Source organism: Hippopotamus amphibius, chromosome 3, assembly GCF_030028045.1.
Source record: "Hippopotamus amphibius kiboko isolate mHipAmp2 chromosome 3, mHipAmp2.hap2, whole genome shotgun sequence".
NCBI lineage: Eukaryota > Metazoa > Chordata > Mammalia > Artiodactyla > Hippopotamidae > Hippopotamus > Hippopotamus amphibius.
The window spans coordinates 114,910,716-114,923,086 of record NC_080188.1 but is presented as its reverse complement, the minus strand read 5'-3'; the positions used below and the strand labels follow the sequence as shown (position 1 = coordinate 114,923,086).

Here is a 12,371-nt window from a genome sequence, read left to right as displayed (position 1 = left end):
ATAATTTATTGTGTGACTGCTATGTGACAGACACTGAACTAAGCTGTGGGTACACAGCTGTGAATAAGACAGACGTTGTCCCGAACCTCATGCAGCTTTGGTTTTGGACTCTGGTTGGTCACAAAGATTAGTGATCAAATCTATCCCTTATGAGGCTAATAAAGGCCAACTCTCAGCTATGCTTAATCTGTCTCTCTCTCTCCCCCTCTCTCTCTTTCTCTCCCTCTCCACCTCCCTACCCCCGGTCCCAGGCTCTCTCTGTGATACCTGAGCAACCTAACAAGGAGTGGAACTGCCAGCAGACAATGGATACTGTACTGGATGACATTAAGGAGGGGATATTCCACAACCCCATGTCTATTGCCCAAATTCTCCCTTCCCTGAAAGGCAAGACATACCTAGATGTGCCTCATGTGTCCTGTACCCCTGGTAAGAACTTTTAACATCTGTCTCTCCCTATGAAGAGGCAACTTATGCCAGGAATGATATGGGGACCAATTTTAAATGGCTTGTTATAGCCATGACTTCCATGTAGGCAGGGCCAGCCTCCAAGAGTTGTGTGCTAGTATGTAGCCATGCTGTCCTGCCCTGAGAATTCTGTCCCCACATCCACTTCATTCAAAACATGTTTATTGAGCACCTACTATAGGTAAATCATTTTGTTGGATGCTGGTAGAAAGAGAAGGTCCATGGTCTTAACAATCAAATAAATATGACTTCGTTCATTCATTTGACAAATGCACAAAACATTATGCAATATTTTATCATATCTGCTCTTTACAAAGTCAGGAGATGGTATGTAGACAAAAACTACATTTGGAAGAATGAAATAAGTATTCAGGAGAAATAGAGGCCACATACACTGCAAAAGCAAATACAGTATGACCAATCACTGAATTTGGGAAGCTTAGGAGAAGAACAGAGTTAACATTTCACCCAAGACTTGGACATATAAAAATATGCTCACAGCACACCACAGAGATGGGGTGGAAATCTGGCACTTTTTATTTGAAATATCTTTATATTATCCATTTACAAATACAATAGAGATACTTAAAATTCAAACATTGCAGATCTATACATCTAGAAAGTAGAGTCCTGCAAAAAAAAATTATCACCCCGGAGTCTTTAGTATAGATTCCTCCAACTCTTCTTTCTAATCAAATTCTAACATAAAGTTGATTCATCTTATGTTGCATGGACTTCCTGAGATAAGCAGAAATTAGTAAGCTCCTTGTCTATCTCAACACAGAATCTACAGAGACCACAATTAAGCAATCTCACCATAATCATACCAAACACAGCCACATTCACCTAACTCCTTAGTGTGCTTCCCAAAGATTTCTTAACTTGAGCAATGTGGCCACAGAGTCCTTCCTAGGATTCTACACTAGTTGCCCAGGTATTTTGTCAAATGGTCTGAAACTTACTACCTTTGTTTCTGGATTCTTCAGGTTAACAGAAAACCCCAAGTGAACAGTGAGTACCTTGTAAACTACATGACTTAGGGCTCACAATCCTCCCTTCAACTTACAAATCCTTTTAACAAAATCAACGATCATTATTAAGCTAGCTGTCAGTTCCTCAGCTACAAACAATTCTCTAGGATGGAAATGAGAGCTTCAAAGACCCCAGCAGTGCCTCGGACAATCCACAAAGGACACAAATCCATTGTCATTGCTTGAAATGTGTTCTGGGATGAGCTGCCAATAACAGAGATTTTGTACCTATACTACAAACCCTATGATCTTTAACAAATTTGGCCTCTTTTCTCTTCCCAGATCATGAGGTGCAACCAACTCCATCCAACTATCCTAGCCCTGTTCCCACCTCAACATCCAATATCACCGTCATATACACCATAAATAACCAGCTCAGGGGCGTGGAGCTTCTCTTCAATAAGACCATCAATGTCAGTGTGAGAAGAGGATCAGTGCTACTTATTGTCCTAGAGGAAGCGCAGCGCAAAAACCCCACATTCAAGTGAGTGCTACAAGGGACATTCACCATTCCTGCCAAGTCCAACCTGAATTCCCATTCTCTCCCTCTCCTTCCCTCATTTTCTTGCTTTTTTCCCTTCTGATAATGCAACAGATCTTTATTTTATAACCCCTTGAGGAGCCTGCAATCAAGTAACTAAGCAAGGCTCTCATAAAAGTTAAATCATTCAAGTCAATACATGATGGAATTTTCAAAACAGGAATTCAAAGGAAAGAGAGCACAGTGTGGGTTAGAAGAGTCAAGGAAAGCTCATGGCTTTGGACCACATTCAAAGAAGAGGTACCATACAGGAAGATATGGAAGGATGGTATTCAAGGAAGAGGGGATGGGGAGGATAAAGCATTCAAGACAGGACTGAGGGAGGAATTTAGGGTCAATGAGTAGACCAGCTTGACTAGAGAAGAGAATACAGGACTGAATTAAATGAATGATGTCTAGAAGGACACATTCAGTGATACCGTAGAAAGCCTGACATTCCAGGCTAAGGAAAACCGACTTCACGTTGCAGAGAAGCATTGCAAGTTTTTGAGTGAGAAAAATCATGTTGTAAAATGTTAAGTGGGTTGGGGACTGAGTGAAAAGGAGGAAAGCTAGGGCGTGACTGTAGAAATGAAGCTGTAAAGTGATAAGGACTTCATCTAGGAGAAATGCATTCATACCAAGGAAGACGCTCCAGGGCTCCTGAGTGACTGGATGTGGGGGTCAAGAGAAAGAAGCTGCAAAACTATTGATAGGAATGTCAGGAAGAAGGAATGTCCTTCCGAGAAAAACCCAATTTATTTAGACATGTTTAATTGTTGGCATTCAAAGCAGAAACGTTAGGAAGCTTTTGGAGGTATAAATGAAGTCCTAGGAAAAGAGGTCAGGACAAGCAAAAGAGATTGGATAGTCATTGATAGAGGTGATGACTGAAGTTAGGGACAGTGTAGTAGGTGGCAGATACAATGCTTCCAATAAAACCATGAGACAGATATAATTATTCCCATTTTACAGATAGAATCCCTAAGGCTCAAAATGGCGAAGTAATATTCTGAAGATCACATAATGTGTATCTACTAGAGTGGAGATCTGAACGCAGATTTGGCTGATTCTAAAGCCCATGTGTTTTCCACTTCCCAGTTGGGAAAGGGAAGAATATAGAAATAAAACACAAAGGAGAACGTTAAACTTTGGGGAATGTTTATAGTTTGCAAAAAGAGGGAACAGTAGAGAAATATGGAGAAGACTAAGCTATAGGAGGAGGAAGGGGAAGATGCCAGGTCACGGAAAGGAAAAAATGGAACTTTCAAAGGAACGATGGCACGATCCAAATTCTGCAGAGACGTCCAGGAGAAAGACTGACAGAGGCCAAGGAATTGACAGTTGAGTGACATGGGATCCATTCCTCAGAGTTAGGATAAGTACATGTATCTGCTGCCCACAGACCAGCTCCATAACTTCCCTAACTTCTGCAGAACAGGTCAGAATAAAGATAGCATTTCGAGAATACTTAATTTTCCAACAATCTTCTGAATATAGTTTACTTCTTCTCTAAGCTCAGCTTTAATTTTGCCTGCTTTTTCTTCTTCTAACTATAAATATAATAAATATACATAGTAGAAACTTTGAGGGAGGAAAGCATAAACAAGAAAAAGCACCTATGGTACATCCATAATATAATCTGCTGATTTTTATAATTTTATAGGTATTTTCTCCATGTGTATTACAAATAGTTGTGATCAATAACACACATGTGATAGATATTTCCCATGCAATGTGTATCCCACATTTTCACTTAATGTTATTACCTAAGCATTTTTCCATGTCACTGAAAAGTATTGAAAAATATGATTTTCATTACTGCAAAAGAGTCAACCTTGGATATTCGGTCCATCACTCACCACATTTTTTGCTCATTGTTGGACATTTACATTTTTTAATTCTCCTTATTGATAGGTTTTTTAAAAATCAGTTCATTTTATTTTTATTCAATTCCAAGTGAAGTAACTTTATGTTCATTAGTCGTGCATTTTCTCTTTGAAGCGTGATATTTTATGACCCTTATAGCAGTTAGAAGGTCTTTGTCCCTTCTTCTTAACTTTTTATTGCCTGTCCTAAAGCGAGGGATTAATCACATATGACATTATTCTTACAGATTTGAAACCACAATGACGTCCTGGGGACTTATGATCTCTTCTATTAACAATCTCACTGAAAATGTTAATGACAAGACATATTGGCAGCTCCTGAGTGGGAAAACACCTTTAAACGAAGGTGAGAGAAGAAAAGGAATGTGGGCATTTTCTCCATCATTTGAAGGCTAATTCTTTCATTTCCACCTTCAATTCTTTCATTTATTTAATTGATAAATAATTGTAAGACTGCATGTATATATACAATAATTGTATATATAGCGGTTACATGTGTATATACATACTCAGATATATTATGAATAGACAGTGATGATAGGTAGATAGATAGAGGATAGATAGAGAGATAGATGATAGATGATAGATAGATAGATAGTTTGATAGATAGATGATAGATAGATAGATGATAGATGGACAGATAGATAGATGATAGAGAGATAGAGCAGATGCGTGGCTATCTAAAATAGCTTTTTGTGAGAAATAAGCCCACTTGTGCGATTACCAAAGAAAGGACATGGAAGCCCAGAGTACAGCAAAGCCAGACTTTAGTATCGGTCTTGCAAGAGCGGGTGTCTGCTGGAAAGGCACACCCAGGACAACTACAGCAAGCATTTTATCCCCTAGTTCACAAATCCCTCCCCTGGTGTCTCATTGGCTGAGTGCTACCAGGTTCACAGGCTTTCCCAAAGGTCGCCTACCAATGAGGTTAAAATAAGTACTTTGTTGCTATTTGAATGGAGGGTTTAGACTTCCTCCAAGACCACATGCCTCCTTTTGTTCTGTTACTTTTGGGCCCTAGCCTTTGTCTGTTACTTTTCTGGACTTTTTTTGGCGTGAGCCTTTGGTCACGTGAGCAAACTTTGCTCCATTTTCTGGAAATGAATCATAAAACATCCATTGTCCCTCTCATTTTAAAAAAATCAAGAATCCTAACTCCACTTTGAGCCAGTGGGAAAATAGTCAGTGAACCAGAAAAGTGGATTGAACTAAAGCAATAAAAGCTAAAGAACGGAAAAGCAGATGTGAGAAAGACTTAAAAAAAAAAAGTGTGTGATCTAAGAAGATGGCCACTTTGGGGTTAAAAAATTAAACATGTATGTGTAAAAGGAAGGAACAGTGAATTCATAGGCAGTGGAAAATAAATGAGAGGGATAAGATAACAGCTCTTATTGTAGTAGTGGTATCTTATTTCATGCTCACATTAACTATGTAGGTGTTAGTGACTCCCTTTCTACAAAGAAGAAAGTGAGGTCTCACAAACAAAACAGGGACCTGCCCAAGGCACACATGTAGTATGTGACAGAGCAAATAATCAAGACTACAGCTTCCCTCAAAATCCATTCTTTGCCTTCTTTTGTTGCAGTGTTTTTAAAAATTGCCAAAAAGAAGAATGTTTGTGTGGGGAAAGTAGGAAAAATAAAACTCAGACGTCAGCAAAACCTTAACAATCTTAAAATGTTTGCACAAATACTAAAATATCCTCCAATGTAAAGAGCACTGGTCTATGGTTTTGTCTAAGGGTGATGTTACCCAGTCACCCTGATGTTCACTGTCACTGTGCAGAGATGTGAAGCCAATATAGTCGCAGCAGACTCAAGACTGGGGCTTTGTCAAGATGTTTCACTACCCAAAATTACAATGAGAGAGATGTTTTCCCTAGAGCCTACCATGGATTTAACAAAATCTGGCCAGTCAGAATTTGTGGAATTGCAGCAAAGCGTATAAGAAAGATCTTAGAGTCACATAAGCCTAGGTGAGAAGCCCATATCCCATTGTCTCTCATGCTCTCTCTCTCTCTCTCTTTGTTTTGGTCATCCTCCACAGCTTTCAGGATTTGAGTTCCCTGACCAGAAATTGAACCCAGGCCCCAGCAGTGAAAGCACCAAGTCCTAACCACTGGACCAACAGGGTAGTCCCAAGGCCCCTTCTCTTATTTTCTAGCTACACTAGGCAAATAATGAATCTTCTCTGAGCCACGGTGCCCACAGCTATAATATGGAAATGGCGATAACCATTTCTTAGGTTATTGTGAGGATTAGAAATAACATGGTTGAAATGAGTAAGTTCAATGCCTCTTCCACTGTATTTGTTCAAAAATTCTAATCACTACTGTTATTCATTCTCCTACCACTTTCATGTCAAGACTTGCCCTGGGAACTTAAATCGGGGGAAAGAAAATCCTCTGAAATCCAAAAAGATTTGGGCCTGGAATTGTCATGCTTTCCACCACCTGGCTACTCCCAGGTTAATCATCGATTATGTCATCATCTGTGTTTCCTGCCCGGAAAGACAAGAATCCTCAACCCATTGCCCTTCCTTACTTCTTACAAAATCTTCCAAAATGAACACGAGCTCCTGCCTCGGATGCTCCAAATTTGGCTTACATAAGCCATTTCAGTAGTAACAACTCTCTTTCACACTTCTTATGTGTCAGCTACTGTATTAGGCATTTGGAAGTCATTATTCTAACCCTGAAAATAACTCCTCAGCCAGAATACTAGTAGTACAATTGTGTATATGAGAGAAGGAGGCTGGCACAATCTAAGGGGCTTGGCCAAAGATGTGCTCCACATGGCAACTGAGAGCCTGGAAACAAGGACCCTCAAATCTCAATTCCATGCTCCACTCGCTCTAACGGAGTGATTTTGCTCCTCTACCGGATTTAATGGGCTGATCCCATGGGAGAGGGGCGTGCTTATGGGCTCCGTGGTCACTTCACGTTGTTCTCTGCTTGTTTCCAGGAGCTGCTGACTACATACCCTTCAACCACGAGCACATCACAGCCAACTTCACACAGTACTAAGGAGGAGGAGGCTTGAGCTTCTAGCAAACGTCTCCAAAGGGCGGCTGGAAGATTTTTTCACAGCATTTCAAATCTATGCCAAAAAGTGGCTATTTATGGTGCTACCATATTCCTGGTTAAAATATGGAAACCACACTGTAAAATAAATGATGCAAACTTCCCTAGAGTTTCAACATCTGTGACCCATGACAGAAGTCCAGCTTCTCAAGACAGTGACGGCCAGTCATCATTTAATCCTAGGGTGATGGGAAAAGGGGGTGTCTGACTGATATTTTGGAAGGTCACTCTGACCTTTTTGATTAATTAACCAACACACTTTTATCCTATGAAGGAAATGATGTATCTTTAAAACTCCTATTTTTATTTCTTATGCCAATTACTCCTTTTCAAATCACCTAGTGTAAACATATGTATATGTACACACACATTCATCCATACATAAAGTGACCAAAATTATTTCTTATGAAACTCCCAGATGGTTCAGAACTAGGTAAATGATGTTATGGATATATCACAACTCTCCCCTTCCATTTCCAATATTTGTTCTGGGTAAATCACATTTCAAATATGTTTTATATAATTTATATATATTGAATATATTAATATAAGCAATGTGTATTTCATATTAATATAAATTTAACATATAATATGTTTTATATGTTAAATGTAGATATATATCTGTAACTGTAACCCATAAAGAATACATATTATATTTTAGATTATTAGATCTATAATCTCAACCTAGCCTATGTGTGTATATACACACACACTGAAGTTATAGACCTCTGGGAGCAAATTTTTTGAGACAATCAAACTCTAAACTCTGCTTATTGGAGTCAATATTGTAGCAAACTTTCTAGAGATTATGAAAATTTGCATCAAAAGACCGAAGATATACTCAACTTTGACACAAAAACACTCCCAATTCTGAAATTCATATAAAGGGAGACATCATAAGAGAACACATATATAAGAATCTAAATGCCCGCTGGGACAATCAGAGAATAAACCGCAGATATGCAGCCTCAACACACTTCCTAACACTGAACCCAGAAGTGGACAGACTTCACTGCCCCATCACAGGCCTCCCTCCTGGCATCTCAGAGCAAGAACCTGCCCTCTGGTAACAATCTGGCTCCCAGGAGAAAGAGGCGTGGACCACACAGGCCCAGGTCCTCACACCCGTCACAGCTGTTAGGTAAGTCACTGTACTCCTGAAAGAGGCCAGGACTGTCACTGTCATGGAAGGAAGCCTCAGGGAGTGGTGAATAAGTGCTCTCTCATGACGTATCATGATGTTTGTAATATGGAAAAAATGGAAACGATCCAACAATAGAGCAATGCATAGATAAACACTGGTGAGTCTATATGATGAGATTCTTTTTTTTAATTTCATTTTAGTTTCTTTTTTTATTTTTTATATATTGGCTGCATTGGATCTTCATTGCCGTGTACGGGCTTTCTGTAGTTGCGGAGAGCGGGGGCTACTCTTCACTGCAGTGCGCGGGCTTCTTATTGCAGTGCCTCCTCTTGTTCCAGAGCATCGGCTCTAGGCAACACGGGCTTCAGAAGTTGTGGTGTGTGGGCTTAGTTGCTCCGAGGCATGTGCGATCTTCCCAGACCAGGGCTCGAACCCATGTCCCCTATATTGGCAGGCGGATTCTTAACAACTACACCATCAGGGAAGCCCATGAGAAGATTCCAAAAGACACTAAACTTCATGTTGAAGATAAATACTGACCTGAAGATAAATACCGAAGTCTGATTTCTTCACTTGGCTGTGCATGAATGTCTTTGCTGATGTGAAAAGATATTCACACACAGCCAAGTGAAGAAATCAGACTACACAACATCACAGTATCATCCATCCCAGGGTGTGATAGGGTTTATCTCTGCACGATAGAATGATTAGTGATTGATTTTTTGTTTGTTTAATTTGTTTTTCTGTTTTCTAAGCTTTCTCCATTCAACACATAATAATTGAGCAATGGAAAGTGGAGGAAAGTTATTTTAAACAAAGATGACTTTTTCTCGTTTAACAATAAATTGGGCAACCAAAGGAAGGGGTGTGTGTGTGTGAGTCCTGCACCCAGCATTTGCTCTAATGATAGAAATTTAAGGAAAACAAGGGGCACGGAAGACAAGGGGGAATCTCAGGCTGGTTTCATGTATGAAAACCCTGTTTTAACTATCTGTGTAGTAATTCACTGTGTCCATCTGTATTGGCAGGGGTGGAGGACGGGGGAGTGAGGTTGACAATGGGTCTGCTATGAGGAGTTGCAATTTCGCTTTGAGGAAGCACCTTGATTAAATGTAGTCTGTGTGGGCTCGTTTTTTTGCGGAACTTGCAATGCCCTAGACTGCATTCTGATGTTTCAGTGACTATAACAAGTGCTTTTGTGACCTCTAGTGGTCATGGCTGGTAAAGGCTAAGCTTCCTTTAGGGAGATGTCAATTATGCACAACCACTTCTGTGAAGATGCAGGGGAAAGAGGAAGGAAGATTGCTACCAAATACTTTCCCCCTATTATAAATAGTATGGAATTAACAAAGTGGGTATAGAGGGAATATATCTCAATGTGTTAAAGACTATATATATGACAAGCCTACAGCCAGCATCTTAACTATGAAAAAGCATTTCCTCCAAGATGGGGAACAAGACAAGGATGTTCCTTCTTGCCATTTTTATTCAACATAGTATTGGAAGTCCTAGAGACAGCAATCAGACAAAAATAAATAAAAGGAATCCAAATAGGAAAGGAAGCAATTAAACTGTCACTGTGAAAACCCATCAGGATAACAGCTGACCTTTCTACAGAAACTCTGCAGGCCAGAAGGGAATGGCAGGATATCCTGAAAGTCCTGAAAGAGAGAAACCTACAGCCAAGAATACTCTACCCAGCAAGAATCTCATTCAGATTTGAGGGAGAAATCAAAAGCTTTCCAGACAAGCAAAAGTTAAGAGAATTCAGCACCACCAAACCAGCCTTACAACAAGTGCTAAAGGAACTTCTCTAAGTAGGAAACACAAGAAAAGGAAAACACCTACAAATACAAACCCAAAACAATTAAGAAAATGGTCATTGGAACACACATGTCAATAATCACTTTAAATGTAAATGGATTAAATGCTCCAACCAAAAGACACAGACTGGCTGAATGGATCCAAAAACAAGACCCTTCTATATGCTGCCTACAAGAAACCCACTTCAGACCAAGGGATACATATAGACTGAAAGTGAAGGGATGGAAAAAGATATTCCATGCAAATGGAAGTCAAAAGAAAGCTGGAGTAGCAATACTCCTATCAGACAAATTAGACTTGAAAGTAAAGACTATTAAAAGAGACAAGGAAGGGCACTACATAATGATCAAGGGATCCATCCAAGAAGAACATATCACAATGGTAAATATCTATGCCCCCAATATAGGAGCACCTCAATACATAAGGCAAATGCTAACAGCCATAAAAGGGGACATCGACAGTAACACAATTATAGTGGGAGACTTGAACACCCCACTTACATCAATGGACAGATCATCCAAACAGAAAATCAATAAAGACACACAAGCTTTAAATGACACATTAGACCATCTCGACTTCATTGATATTTATAGGACATTCCATCCAAAAACGACAGACTACACTTTCTTCTCAAGTGCACACGGAACATTTTCCAGGATAGATCACATCTTGGGTCACAAATCAAACCTCAGCAAATTCAAGAAAATTGAAATCATATCAAGCATCTTCTCAGACCACAATGCCATGAGACTAGATATCAATTACAGGAAAAAAACTGCAAAAAATACAAACACATGGAGGCTAAACAATTCACTCTTAAACAACCAAGGAATCACTACAGAAATCAAAGAGGAAATCAAAAAATATCTAGAAACAAATGACAACGAAAACACAACAACCCAAAACCTATGGGACGCAGCAAAAGCAGTTCTAAGAGGGAAGTTTATAGCAATACAGTCCTACCTTAAGAAACAAGAAAATGATCGAATAAACAACCTAACCTTACACCTCAAACAACTAGAGAAAGAAGAACAAAGAAACCCCAAAGTGAGCAGAAGGAAAGAAATCATAAAGATCAGAGCAGAAATAAATGAAAAAGAAAGGAAGGAAGCCATAGCAAAAATTAATAAAACTAAAAGCTGGTTCTTTGAGAAGATTAACAAAATTGATAAACCATTAGCCAGACTCATCAAGAAAAAAAGGGAGAAGATGCAAATCAACAGAATTAGAAATGAAAAAGGAGAAGTCACAACGGACACCTCAGAAATACAAAACATCATGAGAGACTACTACAAGCAACTATATGCCAATCAATTGGATAACCTGGAAGAAATGGACAAATTCTTAGAAAAATACAATCTTCCAAGACTGAACCAGGAAGAAATAGAAACCATGAACAGACCAATCACAAGTACAGAAATTGAGGCAGTGATTAAAAATCTCCCAACACACAAAAGCCCAGGACCAGATGGATTCACAGGCAAATTCTATCAAACATTTCGAGAAGAGTTAACACCTATCCTTCTCAAACTCTTCCAAAATATTGCAGAAGGCGGAGCACTCCCAAACTCATTCTACGAGGCTACCATCACCCTGATACCAAAACCAGGCAAAGATGTCACAAAAAAAGAAAACTACAGACCAATATCACTGATGAATATAGATGCAAAAATCCTCAACAAAATACTAGCTAACAGACTGCAACAGCACATTAAAAAAATCATACACTGGACTTCCTAGGTGGCGCAGTGGTAAAGAATCCACCTGCCAATGCAGGGGACACGGGTTCGAGCCCTGCCCTGGGAACATTCCACATGCCACGGAGCAACTAAGCCCGTGTGCCACACACACACACACACACACACACACACACAAAACAATCATACACCATGATCAAGTGGGGTTTATCCCTGGGATGTAAGGATTCTTCAATATACGCAAATCAATCAATGTGATACATCATATCAACAAATTGAAGTATAAAAACCATATGATCATTTCAATAGATGCAGAAAAAGCTTTTGACAAAGTTCAACATCCATTTATGATAAAAGCTCTCCAGAAAATGGGCATAGAAGGAAATTACCTCAACATAATAAAAGCCATATATGACAAACCAAAAGCCAACATTGTTCTCAATGGAGAAAAACTGGAAGAATTCCCTCTAAGAACAGGAACAAGACAAGGGTGTCCACTCTCACCACTGTTATTCAACATAGTTTTGGAAGTGTTAGCCACAGCAATCAGAGAAGAAAAAGAAATTAAAGGAATCCAAATTGGAAAAGAAGAAGTCAAATTGTCACTCTTTGCAGATGACATGATATTATATATAGAAAACCCTAAAGACTCTACCAGAAAACTGCTAGCACTCATTGATGAGTTTAGTAAAGTAGCAGGATACAAAATTAATGCA

The 12,371-nt window shown here is 39.3% G+C and overlaps 1 protein-coding gene across 1 annotated transcript in view; it reads left to right on the top strand.

Annotated features, from left to right (window-relative positions):
* The window catches only part of LOC130848040 (cobalamin binding intrinsic factor-like), an 83,945-nt gene extending 76,841 nt beyond the window's left edge, over nucleotides 1-7,104 (top strand). The window contains exons 6-9 of the mRNA XM_057725844.1: nucleotides 252-429; nucleotides 1,782-1,983; nucleotides 4,136-4,254; nucleotides 6,872-7,104. Coding sequence (XP_057581827.1) covers nucleotides 252-429; nucleotides 1,782-1,983; nucleotides 4,136-4,254; nucleotides 6,872-6,933 — 561 coding nt within the window. The 3' untranslated portion in view covers nucleotides 6,934-7,104. The remainder of the gene's footprint in view (nucleotides 1-251; nucleotides 430-1,781; nucleotides 1,984-4,135; nucleotides 4,255-6,871) is intronic.
* The last annotated feature ends 5,267 nt before the right edge of the window (nucleotides 7,105-12,371 follow it).